The sequence below is a fragment of the Vanacampus margaritifer genome, chromosome 2 (genome assembly GCF_051991255.1).
Source record: "Vanacampus margaritifer isolate UIUO_Vmar chromosome 2, RoL_Vmar_1.0, whole genome shotgun sequence".
Classification (NCBI taxonomy): Eukaryota; Metazoa; Chordata; class Actinopteri; order Syngnathiformes; family Syngnathidae; genus Vanacampus; species Vanacampus margaritifer.
Genome location: NC_135433.1, coordinates 11,397,359 through 11,421,278, shown reverse-complemented (window position 1 = coordinate 11,421,278; position 23,920 = coordinate 11,397,359). Strand labels below are relative to the sequence as shown.

Genomic DNA, 23,920 nt, shown 5'->3' with positions numbered 1-23,920 from the left:
ACTGATAACTGAAAGTTCAAAATGGCCCGTCGTGGCAATTAACTTTCTGAAGAAGTGGGGGGAAAAAAAGCTGTTGCTCTTTATAAAAAGGGCGGATGCTATAAAATGCCAATACCCTGAAAGTGAGCTACAGCACAGTGGCCAAGAATCCAACACCTGGATTGCTGGGACCATGTTGTGTGGTCTAATGAGACCAAGACAGCTAATAATGGCTGCATTTTAAGTTATTTTGAAAGAGCTATACATCTACACTGTTAGATAGGCTATCGATCCATCCACCTACAGGAAATGAAAATGTGGACTTTGGAGCCTATAATAGATTTCGAGGAAGCCATACGATCAAGTAGTTCATTCCTGGCTTGATTAATCCATTGAATGATAGAGAACCGTTTCCTTTCATTTGCTTCATCATGGCCTCAGCTCAAATGGACGCTCTGCCTTGGCCACTGCCTGAATGAAATAAATAAATGCCTATTTTTCCTTCCAAATTGTGTGTATACGTGTGTTAAATGTCAAAGCCATTAGGTGTGCATTTAAATATTCCACAGTCATGATTTGGCAGTGCAGTATTGATCCCAATGCGCTCCGAGTGACGGCGAAAGCAACCCTCGCGCTTGTAGCGCGCGTGACCGCTGCAAGAGTTGTGAGCGCGCACGCAGGAGCGTCCCTGCAGCAGAGCAGAGCTGGGCAGCGCGTGCCCCGGAGCCGCGAGGAGAGAGGAGAGTGCAAGCCAGCGTTGAGGAGCGTTCACGGAACCAGCGAAGATGGACGGAGTGGGATCGTTCGGAGCGGGCCGCGCCGGGTCCTCTATCGACCCTATTAGCTTCGCCAAACAGCCACAGACCATCCTCAGAGCCTTGTCGTGGGTGAGATGTTCAAAATATATATATATATATATATATATATATGATTAGTTACGCTACTGCTATTTGTGCGCGTGGGTGATCTGTTATCGTAGCTGCCGAGCCTCGTGACGTGGTCCTTCGACAAATATCAATCGTTTAAAAAAAACAACAACAACAAAAAGACGACCTTTAGTGTAAGAAAGGGGTGATAAATGCTGTTCCTGGGTGTGTTAAATGCAGAGGATGAAACCAAGGCCCAGCTTCGATCGTTTGCCTTATTACAGATGTTCACGAGATGCAAACCTTTCAGTGCCCCCCCCCCCCCTTTCTTATCCAGTAAACGTGCCATTTATTGAGCCAATTGCATCCATATTCACGTTAAGCCTCGTTATTTGTAACCTTTAAATGATCTCAATTATCATATACTGTATAGTCTTCACGCAAAGCCATATTGTTCAGCAAAATTAGCTGCCGATTTGCCTTAAACGTCGTCGTCTGTCATCCCACCTGTGATTGGTCCGTGAACGTCACTGCGCACGCACGCAGGCCCACAAACTCGCGTACTAGTGGCGTGACGTTTGAAAGGAAGCGTCACTTCAGGGTGACACAGAGAAGGTCTTCTCCCTCCCACCAACACGACCGATGTGGGACTGGGAATGTCTGTGACGTAACGGCGTGAAATGGGTGTAAATATTACACACGACAGGGCTATCTATCTATCTATCTATCTATCATCCATGTCTCTGTATTACATAAAAAACACAGTGCAAACATACAACATATGTGTAGTTTTCTTTATTTTATACAACCAGTAATATTGAAATAATTTTAATTACCGATATTTGTGATTTACAGGTGGCATTGCTTTGCTGTAAAAGCACCAAGTCACTCAAACCACCTGTGTATCTAAGCAGATTAGAAGCACGCACGTGATTGTGGCTCCGACATTCTCGCTTTGTGTGTCCTTCCGCCATCATATGACCCACACCCCCATGTGGGTGGGTGCGTCACATGGCCCTGTTCTGCCATCCGCTGTTACTCAAGTGACCAGTATGTGAATGTGTGAGAAGAATAAAGACAGACTTATAAAAGAAAGTTGTTGATACTCATGAAGGGAAAGTCGATTAACCGTTATAGCAACTTGTATCGCTCATGCTTTTCCAACATACACACACACACAAAGCCTGAGGACAGTTTGATTCTGGAAAGGAAGCGAAGCATCAAACTCTCTGGTCAGTCGTAACAGAGAGGATGGAAATTAGGTTAATGTCTTTGGTTTGAGCGCGTGCAACGAGACGTTCACTTGCAACAGAGAGATGTTAAATAATTTCTGTCTGTCTTGCGAAGGAGAGAAGAATTTAGATCAGATGAAATAGTTTGTAAATTACAGAGGTGGTAATAATGGTAATGTAAAAATAAAAATAAAAATCCTTGTCTTTCATTTCCTGTCCCTGTTGTCAAGATCTTCTCGCTGGTGGTGTTCGCGTCGATTGTGAACGAGGGCTACGTCAACATAGGCAGCGAGCGTCTCTACTGCGTCTTCAATAAGAACGCCGACGCGTGCAATTATGGCGTGTTCGTGGGCCTGGTGGGTCTTCTGGCCTGCTCCTTCTTCATGCTGCTCGACTACAAATTCTCTTCCATCAGCTCGGTCAAAGACCGCAAGAAGGCCGTCATGCTTGAGATCGGCTTTTCAGGTGAGGACGCAGCCGCTCTTTACTTGTACTGTCTCAAATAGCTCGGGGTTCCCCCTTCACATGCGCTCAAAGCTGTCCCACTTCCTTGTTTCTGATAAACGACACAACATGAGATAAGATGAGAGAATTGAAACCTTTCTAGTTTCTATGATGAAACATCAGCTGATGAGCCCTAGTCTGGACCGTGTGTTTCTCTCATTACAAAGCAGCTGTGTGTGTGTGTGTGTGTGTGTGTTCCGGGCAGGTTTCTGGGCCTTCTTGTACTTTGTAAGTTTCTGCTTCCTGGCCAACCAGTGGTCTCGAACAACAACCGCTGAGCTGCCCCTTAACCAGGGCGCTGACGCAGCTCGGGCTGCTATCGCCTTCTCTTTCTTCTCCATCATCACTTGGGTAAGAAAATGAAATCATACTATAATTATGGTCATTTTTGCTCCATGGTGACAGTGGGTTCGTTTCATCTCACTTCACAATAAGCAGCAGTTTGGCAAATACTGAATAATCCATTAAAAAGATTTAAGCTGTTTATTGCAACTGCCGGTTGAAGTTTACTGTCAAACACAAAAATAAAAGACAATTTTAAAGCCACATTACTGAAAACACAGAACTCTGGTTAATATTGTGTTCTTGGAATAAGAATTAAATGGAATAATGATTCAATCTCTGGAGCTCGCCATGTGGGGGAACATTACCCTCTGCTGGAGACCGAAATTAACATCGCAACTACCCTCATGAACGTCATGTGAACAAACCCGGAAAACAGGTTGGTTAGCAGACTCCCCGTATATGCTAGAGGCTGATGACATGACAATTGAACCAGCAAGTTCAGGTTCAAAGAAGCAACGGCTATTTCAACATACAGACATACCTGTATGTTATTGATCCTCCATTAAATACGACTAATATTACAGCATCTTGCTGAGTCATTCTTAGTAGTAGTAGAAGTCTATTCTCGTTTGTGTTTGTATATTAGACTTCCACTATTAGACACACCAATGAATTGCAGCATTAAATCATGTCTGTTTAACTCATTCACTGCCATTGACGGCTATAGACGTCAAAAATTCATTTGAACTATTTCTATTAATTTAACATTTTTTCCCATTTTTGTTAACAAGAGTATGAAAACCTAGATTTTTTTATTGTACATTTAGAACAGATAAAAAAATTGTGATTAATCGTGAGTTAACTAGTGAAGTCGTGGGATTAATTATGATTAAAAGATTTAATCGCCTAATTTTTTATATTTTCTTTTTTTTAAAGAAATGATTATTTAAAATTAAAAAATATACAAGTTTTTTTTTTAAAGAAGAAAAGATGATTAAAAATGAGGGGCGTAGGCGATTAAAAAATTTCGTAATAAATCGCATGACTTCACTAGTTAAGTCACGATTAATCACAAATTTTATATCTGTTCTAAATGTACAATTTCTTTTTTTTTAGGTTTATTATACTCTTATTAACAAAAGTGGAGAGAAAAAATGTCAACTAATAGAAATAGTTCAAATGAATTTTTGACGTCTGTAGACGTCAACGGCAGTGAATGAGTTAAAAGAACACACCTCCGTGGTTGTACTGCTTTTGAAGAAGTGCTTTTTTGACATAGGGCTTGATTCCACCTTTGAGGTCCGCCTGGTCCAAAATGGCTGATACTATACTTAATGCAAAAATATTTAATATAAAAGTGCTATAAAATCATAATTGCTCAACATAAATTGACATTTTTATTAAAGGGAAGAGTTGAAATTAATCATTTCACAGAATAGCTGGTTAGCCTTTTATACTATGGGGATGTCCCAATGACGTTGTTGTGCACCCGAGTCCGAATCACCTGAATTTGACCAAACCAAATTGAAAAAAATTCCTAATTTTTTTGGGGGGGAACACATCAGTTAAACACAGCTCTATCCTTTCCGCCATTTGAAATGATCAATTTGCTCACATTGCAAGTGACCGCTTTCCACTTTAATTTAAAATATTTCCATACTGCAGTCATTATCATTGTTACATGACGCTAGCATCACATTAGCTTCCCACGACAACTACCAGAACATTCCCTGATAGATATTATAACATTTTTAATACTTCATTTTATTTTATTAACCATTGTTACACATTATTAACATTCCAATTCTTTATATTAACCTTGTCGAGATGTTTTGTGTCCTTAGCAGAGCAGATGGTGTTGAACTCGGTATGGTCTGACCTTTGGCTGGTACACACTGATTGGTCCAAAATTCCTTGCTTTATTTGCACATGCACATTTTGGTCTTGAGAACAGAATCTGTTTTGAAATAACACACACACACACACTTTATTTGCAACTTGTTTGTGAGATTTTGCTATGGGGAAAATCCTTCAACTATATAACACATTCAGTCCCCAAAACACACCCACACCTGACCTTGTTTATGCCATCTGCTCACGGAAAAGTACTAAGAATATGTTTAGTCTATAAATGAAAAGGAGGAGGTCTTTTTAACTATAAGAAGCTATTGTACACGTAGAAGAGTACATTTGACGCTCTGAATCCCACCTGTTTAAGTGATGAATTAGAGGCTGTTATCTGTCCAGAGATCTCTGACTGATTAAAAATCATTTTTGCAAAGGTGTATTTTTCTTACATTAAATCTATCTTCATTTTTGGAACACGCAAAGAGGACAAAATAATATTATTCCTCTTTCATCCCCCACTGAGTTTGTTTACTTCCAGTGTTTACGGCTGTGTTGCAGTGTTGCATAGTATAAATATATATATATATATAATATATATATATATGTTCTATGCAGCCCCACTAGTCTAAATACGGTATTTTTGGTTAATATTACGTTACTGGTATATGAGTTTAGCAGCAAAATCCACCTGTTTTTATCCATCTTGAGGGGTGGCCATTTTGTCACTGCTGTAGACTCAGGTGACAACCAATCACAGCTCAGCTTCAGAAAACAGGTGAGCTCTGATTGGTCTTTGCCTGAGCCCTGAGCAACTGTGATGACATCTTAACAGCAAGTGGCAAAATGGCCGCCCCATTTGGCTTCATAACTCATATTCCACAAATGTAATATTAATCAGAATGTTATGTTTAGACTCGTGATGTCACATATATTATTGTAAAGAAATGTTTAAGGTTGATTTCCCCTTTAATTCAATTTAGGTATCAATACTCGTCACTAAAAACTAAAATTTAGAAGAACAGAAAATTGGTATTATTTTCATATACTGGGATACAGTTGTTCTATAAAATTAACTGTCATTGTTTTGTGGGGGGGAAATGTATGTATCAAAAGTACTAGTGGTATCGATACTTAGTATTGGTGACTATACTCGAGTTGAGTACTGCTATCGGGCTAAAAAAAAATTGTATCAAACATCCCTAATCTGTGTAAATCCGAATTATTTTTGTTGCTTTTTAGCCCCTAAAAATAATTAAAAATAATAATAAAAAATATATGTGATCGTGACATCCCTATTTACATGTATGCTATCAGTGTTTTCCTAAAGTACACTATTACACTGTTACATTTTCTCTTTTCAGAAAATACAAACACAGACATATTAGTTTTTTGTGGGAACGTAATAGGGGGGAAAAAAATTTTGAGCGTTTTTGAGTCACAAGCGTGTTCGCTGAACCAATTAAGCGTGTATCTCAAAGCACCACTGTGGTATGTAAAATGTAAAAAAAATATATACAATTAATACAAGTTTAATCGGCTTTTGGACAAAACAACGGCTGCTGCTCTCAAACTGGAGCTTTTAGATTTGGGTAGGATTTTTTTTATTTCACTTGAATGAAAAACGGTCAAATGACACTTGACAATGTAAACACTTGGCCCGGAGGACCAAACCACAGTTAACGTCCGGTTGTGCTTCCAGGCTGGTCTTACAGTGCGTGCGGTGCAGAAGTACCTGCTGGGCACTGACATGACCCTGTTCACCTCAGAGCACATGGACGGCGCAGCTCCCACCCAGCCGTGCCCCTCCAACTCGCCAGGGGGAGGGGCCACCACCGAGCCCACAGACACCTACCAAAACCCTCCGTTTACAGAGAACAACGCAGCACCCACATACCAGGTTCCCATTTACTAGAAATGTTACATAGAAGAGAGAAAAAAAAAAAGGTGAGGTGAGGGGAAGTCAAATCTAATTGTTCTATGTCATGGTCCACTCGCAGTCAAAGTGGGTTGAATTTTCAATGGTGGTACAAAAAAAAGCATCCTGCTCTTTTGTTTCCTCCTCTTGTTGTTTACGTGAACATTCCAGCTTTGTCTGCACTTTTCTACACTCACTTTCATGCAGATTAGGATAAGAATCATTTGAAAACAAGAGAAAACAAGAGGAGGAACCATTGAAGATGAGGTCATGCTGCAGTATTCACACACAAATAGGATATCAACTTGTAAGCAGCATGACAAAAAGCACCTTCACTTGAAATTTAAGCTATTCCCTCACATGCCAAACTGTTCTGGGGAATGTTTTTTTTTATTGATTTCCTTTCAGTTTGTTTTCTTCTCTCGCTGCAGTTAAACAGTGGTCATGTGTATTGAATCTGCATGTTTCCAAATGTAGAGATAGCAACTTAAGTGCCATACTGTACTGACAGTGACTTAACCGAGTAGATTTACACATGCCGAACATCATCATCATCATCACGACGACAATGTTTTTGTGACTAAGTGCAATATCCCACATCCTCATGCAGATTGATGTGTACTATACTGTTCTGTGGTGTAAGTAGACTTCTTTGTGGTGTATATAGAAAGTGAAATCACATCCTGGTCCAAAATCACTATGACATTTTGAAAAAGAAAAATACTAATGTGACCTATAATCTGTACAAATGAAAAAAAAAAGAGTTATTCGTGTACTGTATGTTTCAAGCAAGTGTTGTCTTTAAGGATGTGAACATTGATTTCTAATTTACTTATTGTACATTATATACAGTGGATATAAAAAGTCTACACACATCTGTTAAAATGTTAGGTTTATATGGATTAAAAGGGACAAAACCATTTATCTGAACTTAACTGACAGAAAACTCTCTCAGTGTGATTGTCGCATAAAAACAAGGTTGAAATTGTTAGTCATAAAAAAAAAAACACTGACAGTGAAGTATGGTGGTGGCAGGTTGGCAGCATGGAACTGGGGGGCCTTTGACAAGTTTTAAGAAATTATGAACGGTACAAAATGTCAGTCAATGTTGGCACAAAACCTTTAGGAAAGCAAAAAAAGGGTGGCAGGAAAAGCCTACTAGATCATCAACTAAATTTGGGGTTAATCAGATACTTAAAATGGTAGCTGATGTGTGCTGACTCCCATTAAAATGAGTTTCATTGTGATTTGATAATTCTGAACACCATGACATTCCAGATACACTCAAAAGGTTAGAAATAATTGTTCTAATTTTTATATCACAAAAACAAAAACAGGGGTGTGTAGACTTTTTAGATCCACTGGAAAGCATTTTTTTCAGTAGTTTAATTTAAAAAGCACATTTCATGAAAATTGTACTGATTTCAGTTTTATAATGTTGGTGATTACGGCGCATATAGCCCCCCCCCCCCCCCCAAAAAAAAAATTTTTTTTGAATCTAAATGATTGACCTGTTTAATGAATCTGTATAAAATGAGTTGAAGTTGGGGGGGGGGATCCATGATATTGAAATATATTATTGACATGCACGAGTACCTGTATATAGTCCCCTGTTTTCAATTGTAAAGCACTGGTTATCTGTCACATAATCTTTTGCAAAAAGTCCATTAGTATTATAACAGGTGTGTTCACTTTCTGTATATCCACCTTCAACCAATCGCAGGCTCTGCCTCAAATGACACACTTGATTCAGCTTTGAATTGTACTAACAAACCTCAGGCAAATTTGACTTGTAGAATTCTGAATCCAGTTCAATATTTAAATGAGTATTTATTATTGTCATGCATGTAGCAGTGAAATGCAACATATTGTTCCCTGATTGAGGTGGTGTGTCATTTGTGACGGCGTCCTAGGCTGATTCTAGAGTGAATAGGGAGAATCTTTTGTACGTCAGGTGCGTTTCTGTTTACGTTTTAGAAGCTGCCAAACTGCCCTATGTTCTTAAGAATCTTTTCTTCATTTTGAACACATTACTGCTGTCTGGGAGGATGTCGCATGATCACATGCTAAACTAGCGTCTCCTTGTTTAATCCTTTGGCGTTCTGTTGCCATGGTGAGTGGGAGAGGATCAGCGCTAAAGTGTGATCGTGACAGCCACGTTTGTATGCTTGAGTGTCTGAATGTAAAGTGGTTGTTAAGTGTTGTGTTAAAATTGTTTTCAAGAACAAGTTTTAGGACTGAGCAGGGACATTGCTACACTAAATGTTTGACCAAATCTAAGTTTTATTACCACACTAGCGTGTAACTAACCTTGCTCTCGCAAGATGTATTTTCGCGGTATTCGTGAGTTCACAAACTCCCGAGAATCCATCTTGTACCGCTCCCATTGATTTCCACCGACCAATCACAGAGCGACATTGTATTTGGGGGCGGGATATGCAGCTGTGAGCGCTGAAGCCGTGGGAAGAAACAAACCAAACATGGCGACACCGGTGGACGCTGCACTTAATTCTGTTCCCGATGAATTAGTCTCTTGTATCCGCATATCAACATTGCAAAACCGACAACATAAACTCAACGCCATGATATCAGATAGTCACAACAGTCGCATGTCGGTGACGACATTTTCCACCTTTGGCGTGATTGGTCGAAACAAAAGTTAGTTAAGCGTGAACACGATTTTGCTTCGTCCAATCATCTCGAAGTGTTGTACAGCATGCCCCGCCTTTCCCGAGCAAATCAACGCGGAGCAAGATTGATATTGTGGAGAACTCCCTCAAGTGAAGCGCAAATCAATTTGGCTATTGCGAGACTAGCGTGTAACTTGCCTGCGCTGAATTTGCTCCCGTGCAACATCGCCCTCTGCTGAACACAGCTGGTACAGATGCAAAGGGACAACCAGGGCTCTTTTAAAAGTAACATACAGTAATGGGAAAGTGCATGATATTGTTGTGTGAAACTAACACTGTAAAGTGAAATTCAACAGCCAAGAATGCAGCTGGCAGCGTCCTCTATTGTTTCACTCATTTTACTAATCATTAGTAATAGTTAGATTGCGTATGAATGCGCTCCATCCAAATAATTGCATGATACTGCTGTGCTGTGTACCGTAAGCTTCGGGAGGAAATTGGCTCAAAGTGTTTTCTTATCTGTAAGGCTCCTCGACAAAAAAATGGGCCATTGAGTCTTTTAGTGCCACAGCTTGCTGACTCTTTATTCAATTTTAACCTCACTGATGTCACAATCACATCAATTGAGTGCCAATGAAAGAAAACAATTGGAAGTTAAATAAGTAAGGTCAAAGATGCTCAAGGGGGCAGTTTGAGAGATGGAGAGAAAATCAATGGCCTTCATTCACTAAATTGCACTGTTTCCTACTTCCAGGAAGCTGCAAGTGGAACGTATATTTTTGTTTAAATATGACATAAAATTCACTTGCATTATTTCCTATCATTGATTAAAACAGATAAAAGCTACAAAACTAAATGTCTCTAGTCTATTTTAGGTCCATTTCTAAACGTGCTGGTGGTTGTTCATGTTGAAACTATGTGTAGCAAATATAACTGCCAACTAAATGCTGATGCACGTTTTTACTGTATTTCTTCATATAATGACCTCTAATAACAGTGTACCCAGCCTTTATTGAGCCAACACACGCACACAAAAAAGTCACAAAAATATTAACTCATTCACTGCCATTGACGACTATAGATAAATAAAAATTCATGTGAACTATTTCTCTTAGTTTAACATTTTTTTCCATTTGATTTAATTTTTTATGAAAACCTAGAAAAAAAAATATTGTACATTTATAAGAGATATAAAATTTGTGATTAACTATTGAAGTCATGCGATTAATTACGATTACAATTTTTAATCATCTGACGCCCCTTTTTTTTTTAATGAGGGGAGTCACAAGATTATTTTTTTTAAATTGTAACTAATCACATGACTTCAATAGTTAACTCACGATTAATCACACATTTTATATCTGTTCTGAATGTACAATTAAAAAATCTAGGTTTTCATACTTTTGTTAGCAAAAGTGGGGGAAAAATGTTAAACTAATAGAAATAGTTCAAATGAATTTTTTACGCCTATAGCCGTCAATGGCAGTGAATGAGTTAAGACCGTTTAAAGTGGATTCAGAGATCTGTTTCTAAATATACTACACATGTCTCAAGTTAATTATCAAAAACAAAGACTGAGAACTACGTAGTACTGAATTGTGGAGATATATCATTAAACTGTTTTCACCATTTCAGATGTTTTGGGTGTGGCTCAAACAGTACCTATTAGTGACACACTTGAGCTCGGGCATAAGTACTCTTCCCTCACAATTGCAATATGCAATTAGCTAGGTCATTATGCCATTATTTTCCCTTGGCATAGTCCACTCATGTGGCCGCGTTAGAGCGCCTCATTGTCAGCCGTGAGCGCACCAATGCCAACCAGAGAAAGAGGGAAGAGCCAGGAGGGGGATTTAGAGAGCACCGTTGTCAGCCGGGAGCGCACCAATGTCAACCAGAGAAAGAGGGAAGAGCCAGGAGGGGGATTTAGAGAGCACCGTTGTCAGCCATGAGTGTGCACAAGTAACCGGGATAAGGTGGAAAAGCAAGCTAAAATTTTTTTTAAAAAGTCAGACATGAATGACATGAACCTGAATGGGCTTCATGATGCCATGGCTGCTACAAAGCGAGTGACCCGTTGTTGTGGCCCTGTGACAACCTGCTAGGATATATTCCAGCAACCAGAGGAATTTGGCAGGGTTGATAACAAGACATAAATTATTTCACTATACAGAGACTTTGATTGTTTTTCTAAAAATACACACCCTCCCATTGGCAGGCGAACATTCCAGGGTGTACGGCTTGAACCTAGTGAGATTAAGCAGTACTGCGTGAGAACGGATGGATAGATGTCCAAATAAATGCCTCCCTCATCTGCAGTTGAAGAAATAAACACCCCCGGCCACCAATTGCATAAATATTGGTAAATTGATTTCCATACTTTTCAAACAGCCACTGATATCAGTTTTGCTGATAAAATGTCAACATACGCAGAGGTATGTTGGGTGAATTTATCCAACTTTGTGAGTCTTTTCCAGTTCATTTCCATGCTCACATAGGAAATCATTTTCGAAGCCAATGTAGAAGCAGTAGAGCAATATAAAGTGTGGCTGGGTGTGACTGATGGTCGGGTCAGGTTGTGTTGTTCTTTTTCTGTCCGTCAGTGTGGTAGATAACAAAAACAAAATAATAAATAAGTCCAACATTCTCTGTGTTTTGTGCTCTGGCCCATGTACACTGCTCTAGTGTTGTTTGATTGTACAATTCTGTATGTTATTTAAGTACATGGAAAATGTATGTGATGATGTCCAGGGTTTGGTTTGTCCTGTACTCCTTTTAAAGAAAAAAAAAATCTCTCTATACATGATAAATGATTATGAACTAGAATGCACTCTTATTCAGAAATACTTTCAGCACTCCTAAATGAGTCATGGACACAAAAATTAAAATCTGTGATCATGCTGTAGTTTTGTTGGACTGAGATATAATAAAAGTGATATGTAGTAACGCTGGTGCTGTTAATTGTGAGGGTTCCAATATAATTCTTTGCATGGATGTTACACCCCCCCCCCCCCTCCGTCACATTGATGATGGAAATGAAAAGCCCATGAACTAACGAAGTGAGTTTTCATTTTAGTGTGCTGCCCTTTCATATGTCTGAGTTTTTTGTTCTTTTCTTCTCGTTTTGACAGTGTTCGACTTCTTCTGTGTAACAAAAAAGAAAAAGAAAAAGAAAAACGCTGTGTACAGACAAGTGTCTCTATTTCCTGAATGTCTCTGGACTGCAGTCTGGGCATCACTCCCAATAAAAAAAAAAAAATGACAAGAAAATATGTTTTTAGGCTGCCCTTCTTTTCGTGAGTCAAATTCAGTTGGTGCATAAATGGTAATAATTGACCAGCCACAACATTAATGCAGTATTAGTGATACCCAATACAAGACATGTATCCAGAGAACAAAATGTTAAATTATATTCACGTACTGTCTGTTGGGAATAAATTAATAACATTTCAAGGAACAAATGTTATAATTTAGCTTGCCACTGGAATGAATAAACACACAGGAACATACATCTGAAGGAAAGGGCTTTATTGGAGCCAAACAGAAAATAGAAACAGCTGCAGCTGTATGACGTAAAGACAAACTACTGGTCATTTGTCATGAAGATGAACACAAACAAGCCCACCAGCACAAACTGCTCAGAGGGGAGTTAATTTGTGTCACAGTCCCAAGTGCCACTTAAGTGTTGAACTACAACATTTTTACATGTTTAAAACAAGGAGGCCAAAATAAAAATACGCTAGTTATTTAAACTACTTTTTTTTCCAAACTTAAAGAACATAATTTAAACAAAATAAGGAAACAAAAATGTGATTTTGTTTCTATTTAAATATTAGAAATCTGGTCCAAACTGGCCCTTTGTTTTAATTAATCATTGCTCACGTTAGAAGAGTTTGCAATAAAAGACTTGATAGTAGCACATGATAAATAGTATGAGTGGGGGGGGGGGGGGGGGGGCACCATCACACTCATTTGCCACATGATGTGTTTGAGGAAAATTAAACAATCAGAGACGAAAAGGTGTGACTTATGGAAAATCCCACATGGTCTAACAAAAGAAATACAACCAAATGTGTGCCAAATGATCAAAACTTCACACCTTGTGTTTTGAATATTTAAGTGATTTTTTTTTCTCTCTTCCCAAAATGGCTAACTCCCTCTAAATATCTAAACTGAATCAAAATTATTATTTGTTTTACATTAGTTCTGCATACAGTCACAACTCAATGGAGCTCAACAGCTACATTAACACAATGAGATGAATAATTGAATTCAGAACCGATTTCATTTTCGCACCAGGCATCCTGATGTGATACTGAATTATCATCAACTGTCAAGTTCATAAAAAGGGGGAAAAGTGTAATTCCTCAAGGAGGTGAGGAGTGGAGCTTTTCAGGAGCAAGGGATTCTTCAAGTAGCTCATCAGGTTGCATCTTCCCTCTTATTGCAATGAACCAACAGCAGCGGTTGCACACTGCCAACCGCCCAGTTGGAACGCAACTTGAGACGGCAGTTTACCTGGCACACATTTGAATGTAATGTTCGTCAGGAAGCACGTTGTCCCCCTTTTGAGCCGTGAGCCACCGCTGCCGTCTTCCATGCTGGCAGCTGCCGACAAGAGTCATCAACGGAGTACTTAATGGCGCCGCGGGGCTAGCTGATGATTCGGCTAATGGACTGCAAGGAAGGGAACTCGTCGTTCTCCCTCATGTGCAGCGTTTTATGGGAGTTGAAATCCTTAGGGGCGAGCACCTGTCTGCACGTGGGGCACACCTGGCAGTCCAGCTCGGCAGCGTTAGCGTTAGCCTGCGTGATCGGCAGCTGCCAGGCGTTTTTCTTGTTCTTGCTTTTCTTGCCGCCCCCTACTCCCGTTCCAGGCTGTTTCTCCCGAGCCTTGCAGTCCCCGTGCGCCGTCAGGAGCTCCTGCTGCTTGACGGTGTCCGGCAGCAGCACCAGCAGCTCGTTGAAGATGCGGTTGAAGTCGTCGCCTAGCAAGTCCTTGCAGCTGCGGTGATACTGGGCTGCTGATAGGACACCCTGGAAACAGATGGAGAGCGTCAGGAGATGAAGCAAATTCAAACGGATGCAATCATTTCAATAACGGTGGAGACCATCGTCTTGTTTCACGTGTATAACTGTTTTCTTCCCAAAAATTTATAAAAAACGTTCCATTTTAAATGTTACCATGGTCCCAAAAACGTATTTATACGTTTTTTTTTAAACTGCTAGAGCATACAGAAGGCTTTGATGCAGCCTCTGACCAGAAGAGGCCGCTTAAAGTAATGGTAGTTAATACAAAAAACGGCCAGTAGGTGGCAGCAGAGTATAAGAGATCAACCGGGGCCATGTTGCAACAAAGCTCTTTTCCAAAGTGTTTTAAACAGATTTGTGAATAATGATGAAACTTAGCTATATTCTAGTAATAATTACTGCAAAACGGAAACCGATACAAATCTACTTTTTTTTTCCTGATGAAAGAAGAGACTCTTAATCTTTCTTTTGGTACGTTCCATGTTCTTATAGCAATAGAAGACAATATTCTGTGGGCCTTGCAAAATCCGTCAAAGTCCAGTAAAACAGCCAAGAGCGAAGGGGGTTGCTTCGGTGAAAATGGCTGGGAGAGAATGAGTTAATTTCTCTCAGGCCTAATTCGGAGTAAAATGACCCAAAAAAAGCCCTTAACTTTAGAATGTTCAAAAGTTAAATGTCTCTAATCATTAAACAGTCATAAGTGTAAAAGTAGGCTTGATTATTAGCAATACAACAATAATTAAATATGTACTCACCCTTAAGTTTGATGAGAAAGAAGAAGCAAGTATGAAGAAATGTAGCGGAAGGTGTTGCCCCACCCAAAAATGTTTATTTCATTCTTCTATATTTACTAATGCTGACCATATTGCACTTAGCATGTCGGACCGTTTATGCATCATTTCCCTGCTATGCAATAAGGTGGTCGTTTACGGCATATTCCTTCAAATTCACTTAAATTGAACATGCACATGGGTTGCATGATTAAAATGTGTTAAACTAATATATTGTCCTTGTTGGGCAGAAAACTCCTTGCATTTTTTGCTCTCCAAAATACATCGGCAAAGAGGAGAAACACAGCAGTATGCTACATTTTAATTATATGCAACCTATATTTACCGACTGTGTTTACATTGTGAAGTGTACAAAATCATTCATTTTTAACTCTTTGACTGCCAAAAACGTTAAATAACGTTTAGTAAAATCCTATGGAGGAGTGCCAAAGACGTTAAAAGACGTTTGTTTCAAAACAGAGGTGAAATTAACCATTTTCTATTGTTGATTACTGAAAAACAGAATAAGGTAGAAACAAACTTTTTTTTTCTGATGAAAGATGAGAGTTCAATCTTTCATTTGGTAGTATGTGTGTTTCCATAGTCCAAACACATAATTTTCTGTGGACCTTGAAAGATCAGTCAAAATGCTTAAATCGGCTGGCAGCCACGGCATCCCTTTTCTGAAAACGTCTGGCAGTCAAAGAGTTAGTACCTGTCTGAATTGTGCCGAGTAGTTCTTGAACTGATTGAACTTGGACTCATCATCATGGAGGTACTTCCTAATGGACTGGATCAGCTCTAGATTCCTTTGATGGAAGTCGTCTGGAACCAGGTAATCACCGTTTGATGTTTTAGGGAGGCTGTCGGAGATATAAAACAATGTACTGTGAGGCTCGTAGAAATAAAGATGTGATGATGCCTAAAAAGTGCAGGGTGGGCTTACAGGTTTACTGGCAAAGGCGGGGTCTCCACCACATTACTGTTGAGGGGTATCCCTGTGAAGCCTGGAGGGGGCTTCGTAGCCAAGAGACCAAGGCCAGGTGGAGGTGGGGGAATCGAGGAGGATGGAGGCGGGGTTGATGACTTTGTTGGGAAGGAGCTCTTGAAGCCTGCGCGACACAACGCTCAGTCTTAGAATATACTTTTTCAGTTAGAAAGCAGGCCTACAAAGGTGACGTATACCTGGAGGTGGCTTCTTAGTCTTGAGGGCGGGGAAGTCTTCCTCTTGGTCTACAAGAGCATCTGTGTTGGGTTGCGGCGGTGCCGTGACTGTCTCCTTACTAATGACTGGCTTCTCGTTGAAGCCATTAACCAATCGGCTCGGTGCCGTTGCCCCCACGTTGCTCCTCGTCTTTTCGGGAACATTCTCCTTTTGAGCCGTTGTTTCCACCAAAAGCGTCTTTGCAGGTGCCGGCGTCCCTGATTCCGAAGAGTTTGAAGGTGAGGCCGTGTTCTTTTGTTTTTTCTTTTTGCTGGCTTTAGTGGTCGGGAGGTCAGCGCTGGCGGCCGCGATGAAAGGTTTGCCGTCACTTCCTTTAACTGTAAGCAGAGACGATATGTCGAGCATGGTGGGCACCGCGCGGAACTGCTGCTGCGTCATTCCGCCACTCTCGTCGTCGGAGGAAGGAGGCGAGCGTGTGGGGGCGACTTTTATGTTGTCCCCAACTTTCTTTTTCCTCCTTGACATCGAGGAGCTTGAGGAGGTCAGGAGTTGGGGGCCAGGGATTGCTGATGACATTGAAGTGGGAGGCCTGGAAGAAGGCGGGGGCGGAGCCGGAGCAGTGTGAGTGGACCATGCAGAGTTCTTGCCTGTTGAAGATTTGAGGGGCCGGATTTTGGACACCAGAGCGGGGAAATCCTCCTCTTGAAAAGAAGACGACTTCTTTGGTTGGGCGGGATAAGATGGCGTCAGGGGGGCTGTGACATTAACTACTGACAGGCTGGGGAAATCATCTTCCTTCAGAGTTCTGGGAGCTGAAGGAACCACCGGTGACAAAGATTTCACGCTGTGCAGACACACAACACAAAAAACATTTGAATCCATTTCAATTTGTGGGGTTGAGTTTGTGCCGTGTTGTGATTGATTACATGACAGGTGGTGCAGCAGCTCCCAATGCTGGAAAGTCATCTTCCTCCTCCAATGGATTTAAACTCCTCATTGTCTTGACTGCAAAAAGGGGACAACAAAAGCGTGACGGCTGCTGCTGGTGATGATGATCAGTACTGATTTGCACACCCTTTGCAATAAAAATTACATTAAGCTATAGGGGTGTGTGAATTGCCTAGTAGCTTGCAATTCCATCTGTATCACGATTTATGGGTCACAATTCAATTCAATACCGATTAATCCCGATACGAATCTATAAGTAAATTATTGTGATTTTTTACTAATCAATAAACTTGTACATGTACACTAAGATTTGTATAAAAATGTACTTCAGGCTTATAAACTGTGCTCCACCGTATTTAACAAACAAACAAAATGTTAAGGCTTAATGTTCCATTAATATAACATTGTTCCATGTTTAAAGTGTGAACCCTAACTCAGGGATGTGATTTGACCAAAGTGAAATTATCTGAAAATTTAGCCGGGGGTCTGGGGGCCGCTGGCACCCAGCTAGGTCCAGGGCAGTGCCCTGGCGGGGGGACAAGGGGGGCTTCGCCCCCCGGAGCTCATGGGTTTTCCGTGTTTTTAAGTACTTTCAATGCACTCACATGACAAAGAAATAGACAAAACAACAGCATAAATTTTCAATGTATATTGAACTATCCCATATAAAATGGCAGTTTTAGTCAACTCAAAATCAGTCACCTTCAAAAACATTGGACTGCCTTTGCTTTTAAAAACTATCACTGAGAATATCATCATATCTAACTAATGTGATTACTAAGTTAACACATAAATAATGTTGAAGAGTTCAAATTTCATGAACAAATAATTGTATCATGACCAAATGAAAAGTAACTCATATTAGAGCATACCACAAATGTCTTTGTTATAGCAGAAGATGTTATCTGTCGGAGTCATGTGCATACACAATGAAATACAAAAAAAAAAAAAAAAAAAATCGGATTTTTTTTTTGGGGGGGGAGATAAAAAAAAGCGGAATTCCGCGAATTAGCGGAAAAATCACATCCCTGCTAACTCTAATTAAGACATTTTGTTGAATATTTCCATCAAAAATGGATCTTTAAAAATCGATTTGGCTTCATATTGAATCGATACGAAAATTGTGCGCTGTAATATCGCGATATATTGCCGAATCAATTTCTTTTAACACCCCTATAAAGCTACATACAGTATTATCTTAACTTCAGAGTGAATTCAACACAAATTATTTTGTTCACCTGGAGGTTTGCTTGTTGGTTTGATTGGTCCAGTCCTGGGATTGGGTTCTTCTGATTCAGTTCTTTCTGTCCTCTCTTCTCTATAGTATTTGGGAGCGCTCCTCTCCAGCGTGGCTATTCGATCCTCTTGTCGATGCATTGCCATTGACGCCCGCATAGCAGCCGCCACCTCTCTGTCCTCCTCTTCACTGCACAGACGAGCATGCGACAAAAACAACCCCATGAATGGCTGCGATTGGGCTTAACGGCAACAAACGGACATATTCGGATGAGGCAAAAACACTTCCAGATGGCCACTTGATTGTGTCTGGTTAAAACTCACCGAGAGTATCGCCAGCTCTTCTGTCCCGCCTGAAGTCTTCCCCTTCCTCCTCGGTGACGAGCCTCGTCATAATCCTCCCCGGTCACCGTGCCTGATAGAAACACACACTCCTCTTTGACTTCTCACACTAGCGACAGATCCATTGCATCGCAGCAATGCGAAGGAGTCAAACCTTCATTTCTCCTCTGCGGCCTTGGAGCCAAGTTGAACTGCAGGTCGATGTGGCGGTTTTGGCGGGCCTCGGCGCGGCTCTTGCTGTGCGCCGAAGCCTTGTGCGCCTTGTAGTCGATCTCGGTGCGGAAGGCGTGGGTGAACTGCTCGGTGGCACATAGGCCCTCCTCACACAGATAGTGACTTTCTCTGAAGTGCTCGCTCAAGTACTGGTAATCACTGTCGACACAGCATTTTAGTCACAAAAAACGAGTGATTGCAAATGTGCACACTTCATGCTCATGTGCCGCTGTCACACCTATAATATTCCTGGGAGCCGTCAGCATCACAAAAGTGGCAGAAGTAGTGGTCCTTTCGCAAGTGTTTGAGCAGCTCGTCGTTGTCGAGGTAGCGGTCGTCGCAGAATTTGCACAGCGGGTGTCCTCTGTGACTGGTGTCATCTGGGTCTCCGTGTGCTCGATGGCGTGCCAGTTCTTTGCGGTTGTACCACTTCCTCTCATGGGAAAAAATCTGTGGGTGGTGGGTGGGGTCGTTTAGGATTGATTCATAGCACTGGGAGATATGGTTTTACATCAGAGTCTGAAAAAACATTGGATCCTACATCTTAACTCTTTGACTGCCAGACGTTTTCAGAAAAGGGATGCTGTGGGTGCCAGCCGATTTAAGCATTTTTGACTGATCTTTCAAGGTCCACAGAAAATTATGTGTTTGGACTATGGAAACACACATACTACCAAATGAAAGATTGGACTCTCATCTTTCATCAGAAAAAAAAGTTTGTTTCTACCTTATTCCGTTTTTGAGTAATCAACAATAGAAAATGGTTAGTTCCACCTCTGTTTTGAAAAAAAAAAAAAAAAAACGTCTTTTAACGTCTTTGGCACTCCTCCATAGGATTTTACTAAACGTTATTTAACGTTTTTGGCAGTCAAAGAGTTATTAGTAGCAGTATTTTTACAATTTGCCGTGTGCTGTTTGACAGATAATAAACCATTTTTTGAATAAGAGGCAAAGCTGTTAATTTGTCACTCCCAGTTGAAGTTCACTGTAAAACTGTAGCATAAAACAAAGAGATTTACACTTCAAGAATCTGCTCACTTAAATGTGACACACCACAGCCACAGTAACAAAAATGTACATAGATGTTACGGCAATTATCAACTTAAAGACAACACTCAACATACAACAAATGCTTATACTGTGTAACATACAGTAATGCAGCTAATGCCCTCAATTACAGAACTATTATACTAATCAAAATGACGTTAAAACTAACACAGATTAGCAAATGATTAATGTTAGGGAACATGCTATTTTAGTGCCAAACAGTATGTTGACTAGACGTACTAAAAAGTAAAACTGTTAAGGCAGAGTGTAGTTGCTCTACACAGTGGGAACTCTTTAGCAAAAGTTGAAATCTGAAGCTCCGTTATAAAAGCACAAAATGTAAACGTGCTCTAAACTAAACAATGACCAAATGCACTTAAGTGTAATACTGTCTGCCAATTAAGTCTTGCTATTGCACAATAATCAAATTGTACAATACAACACAACTTGAAGCTTTCAATTGTTTATTTCTGTTGTTATGGAAAATAATTATTTAGCACGTATTAACATAAGTTTGCACTGTATTGCTTTTCATTTCTTGTACATGAAGCAATATCAAAGTGACCTTGACTTAGCCTGCTCGGAACAGTCTGCTTGTTTTCCTGCCTAGCTGACCCTCCCCTTCTCCTCCCAAATACTTAACCAGGCTGCCTATGATAATTTACTGCGCACTCTCCCACAGACCACTATCTTGTAGACTGCTCTATTAGACTTGTGTATATTTGAAGCTTCAAATATATAGAAACCCTAAAGACATTTTCTCCCAGACTGTTTCATACATCTCACCTAACGACTGAAATTTTCTGAACACTGTTTATATTTGTTTGTGGTGTTTTATAACAGCATCCACTGGTACTCAGATAGCAAGGGTCACGATACCTTCAAATGCTTTGTGCAGAGCTTGCAACAGAAAAGTTCATGCTGCTTCCTCATGTGGTGCTCCAGCTCCACAAACTTGGAGAAGACCTTAGCTTCAGCACAGCAAGGACACTGTGGCAACAGCAGGTGCCTGAGAAAACACGCAGATAAGAGTAAACCACCACTTAAACTGATGTCTAATTGGGGGGGTTCTTGTACGAGTTTCGCTTAAAATGAAGAAAGCCCCATAGACAAATATCATTATCAGTCTGATCTATAGTAACATAGCTGACCTGTACTGAGCATGGATCTTCTCATCAGCAAAATAGATGTCATGCTTCTTGTCACAGGGGAACTGCTGATGTGGCAGAGAAGAAAAGGTCTCCGCAGACTTCACAAACACCACCTGAGAATAACAACATTGAGGTAAGTACATTAACATTCACTCTTAAATGTGACATTTTAATTGTCATGTAACAAATTGAGGTGATGGACGTTCTGGTATGACATTGTAATTTGTGATTGTCCAGTCGGGGCTTTAAGTCCATGTACTATAGCTTTAGAGACAGAGAGGAACGGAGTGGCAGGTACACAGATATGGTAGCCGGTTATCCATTAACACACATAAACGCCAGGTATGTTTGGTTCGAAAGTGAGCACCACTCCTGCATACAATAAAGATACACAAGCAGAGATTTAGTTGTCATTGGCAGTCGCGATATTAGACTAGAAGCTGGTTTGGCCACACCACAAAGCTAGCTAGCTAGCAGGCTAACATGAATGACTTGTGACTGTTGTCTATGTAAATTGTGTAGTTTTTCCGCCGTGGTGAATACGATCCCAATAAGATTTGTTCCCACATTATTTTTTAACAGAGGTTTTTAATATTCACTCGCAGGGTGTTCGCGGCCTAGCTAGCACGGCCAGCGCGGCGTCCTCGAACCACAATAATGTCGAAATCCGTACCTTGTCGAGCTCCTCCCGGCAGACGGCGCAGTACTTCTGCTCGCACAGCACCCTCATTTTGGTGGAGCAGCGAAAACACACCGGGTGGTCGCATTTTCCGAAGGCGAAGATGTCGATATCTTGGCAGCACAGAACACAGTGCTTTTCCGTCTCCTTGGGGTTTGTTGAATCCATGATGTTCGAGTAACAACTAGGGCGGAAAAGGTCCAATGGTTCTAGTCGCTGCCGCTGTAGTGCTTACGTAATTGTGAAAAGTCTAATGACGTGCCACGCAACGCTTTACTCATGACCTGTATGTCATGTGGATGAACTGTTACCCGCCCACAGTAGTGGTGCTTTGCGCTATCATATCCTATGTAAATCTGCGCACGCTATTCCACGTGGGAGACAACATGCTGAATGCGCCTTCATCCGGGTTTGGGTAATACGCTTTTATACAACTGGTCAAACAAATATGACGTAACGGCTATGAAGTTCATTCATTGAATTTCAAATTACGGCGAAAACAAAATGGTTGACATTATCAAAAAGGCCAACAGACATGTTTCCATGACACCTATAAAAGTGCTGATGTCGATAACCGATAAGTAAGCCGATAATTGTTTGCAAAATTAACTTGAATACAAATATACTTTTGAATCCTACTATAAGGCTAACATGTACAAAAACATTGTGTAATGCTGCTAATGCACTATGAAGCAGAATTTTATTGTTATCTCTGCTTCAAAGACAACCAGTAACTCATTTTGAGTTTGCCAAAACAACAGGCACGTTTTAAAAATGCAACAAAAAACTGCCAGGGTAACATTTGGGGACAATTTGTCTTTCTTTGTACTGTATCTGAAGCTTCAAATAATCGCAAGTCTTACAGAGCAATCTAAAAGAAGTGATCTGAGAGAGTGTGCGCAGTAAATTATCATGGGAAGATTTTATGCAGCCTGGTTAGGTTTTGGGAGGAGAAAGGAAGGGTCAGCTAGACAGGAAAGTCTGTTCCGAGCAGGCTTATCAGTCAAGGTCACTTCAATATTGCTTTATGTACAAGAAGTGAAAAGCCCATTGTTAAATAAAATACAGGTGTCCACAATACAGTAAAACTTATGTTAACCAGTTATTTTGCATAACGAAACGTAAAGAAAGCCCACTCTAGCGACTGCCATGTCGCCATGATGCATCCTCTGTGAATACGAGGTTGCGCGCATTATGACGTCACAAATATGTGACACTACCATAGGAGGGGTGGAGGAGTTGGGCACAACTTGAGCCACAACCACAACAGATAGACCAACGTGGCATGTCTATTATTATCGGTGGATTTCTTTATTATCTGGTTTATCTGTATGACGGAAAATTGGTCGATAATTGTCAATAATTATTGACCACCGATATTATCGTGAATTCCTACTACAAACACAATAATAAATATTGTGAAATAATTAAAATAAAAATATATAATAGTTTGGGGAGCAGCACAGTAGATGTCAGGTCGTTTGTCAAAACAGTATGTTCCCTGTGACTGACTGGCAAATGGCGGTCAACTCGGTGAAAGGAAGCTCCTTAGCTCCACTAATTAAAAAGCATTGGAATATGGATCATTGTAATTTCATTTGTGAGGATTATTTTAATTTCAAAATGTGATAAAATGTCGATTGACAACTATAACAATTTGCCTGGATTGTATGCTAGTCCCAAGCAAAAACAATACAATACGCCGTTTGTTGTCGGCGTAATAAAGGAAGCATTTGCATTACTTTGCATTGGTGGATGGATGCATTTATTAAATCCACACTAAAGGTTCTGTCCAAATCCTCACTAACTTTTTCTCCCTTCCAGCAAGGTGCTTTCATCTTGTCAGTGGACTTCAGAACCCCCCCCCCCCTACAAATCCCTAATTAGTTTATTAGTGTTGCCATTTTTAGCAGCTTTTTAATGTTATTCTATGATTACACAGCACTTCTCTAACTTCTGCTTTACAGAAGCCACATCTGCTCTACAAGCAGTACCGGTTTCGGTAACGACTTCTACCACACATGAAGGTATGAGATGTCAGAATAAAGGCCATTCCTGTTTTTCCCTGAAAGGATAAAA

General features: G+C 40.5%; 2 protein-coding genes across 2 annotated transcripts; one reads left to right on the top strand and one right to left on the bottom strand.

The window, feature by feature from the left end:
• The first annotated feature begins 643 nt into the window (after nt 1–643).
• On the top strand, nt 644–12,205 carry syngr3a (synaptogyrin 3a). The gene is made up of 4 exons (XM_077558624.1): nt 644–866; nt 2,308–2,542; nt 2,787–2,932; nt 6,414–12,205. Exons 1-4 carry the CDS (start codon nt 765–767, stop codon nt 6,624–6,626), a joined length of 696 nt encoding a protein of 231 aa, XP_077414750.1. The 5' UTR covers nt 644–764; the 3' UTR covers nt 6,627–12,205.
• Nucleotides 12,206–12,772: 567 nt separating this feature from the next.
• Nucleotides 12,773–22,422, bottom strand: znf598 (zinc finger protein 598). The gene is made up of 12 exons (XM_077557683.1): nt 21,836–22,422; nt 21,163–21,275; nt 20,891–21,020; nt 19,203–19,414; nt 18,906–19,123; nt 18,734–18,824; nt 18,412–18,599; nt 17,152–17,230; nt 16,246–17,069; nt 16,007–16,172; nt 15,776–15,923; nt 12,773–14,296 (listed from the first exon to the last, which is right to left on the bottom strand). The coding sequence occupies exons 1-12, from the start codon at nt 22,007–22,009 to the stop codon at nt 13,913–13,915; spliced, it is 2,727 nt and encodes a 908-aa protein (XP_077413809.1). The 5' UTR covers nt 22,010–22,422; the 3' UTR covers nt 12,773–13,912.
• Between the last annotated feature and the right edge of the window lie 1,498 nt (nt 22,423–23,920).

Bases quoted from the DNA above. Each gene is read 5' to 3' on its own strand.
- syngr3a (XM_077558624.1), top strand. From the start codon at position 765: ATGGACGGAGTGGGATCGTTCGGAGCGGGCCGCGCCGGGTCCTCTATC. The intron at 867-2,307 runs GTGAGATGTTCA...CCTGTTGTCAAG, and splicing joins TCCTCAGAGCCTTGTCGTGG to ATCTTCTCGCTGGTGGTGTT. The intron at 2,933-6,413 runs GTAAGAAAATGA...TTGTGCTTCCAG, and splicing joins TCTTCTCCATCATCACTTGG to GCTGGTCTTACAGTGCGTGC.
- znf598 (XM_077557683.1), bottom strand. From the start codon at position 22,009: ATGGATTCAACAAACCCCAAGGAGACGGAAAAGCACTGTGTTCTGTGC. The intron at 21,021-21,162 runs GTCAGCTATGTT...GTGTTTTCTCAG, and splicing joins AAGATCCATGCTCAGTACAG to GCACCTGCTGTTGCCACAGT. The intron at 17,070-17,151 runs GTAATCAATCAC...GTGTCTGCACAG, and splicing joins GCTGCTGCACCACCTGTCAT to CGTGAAATCTTTGTCACCGG.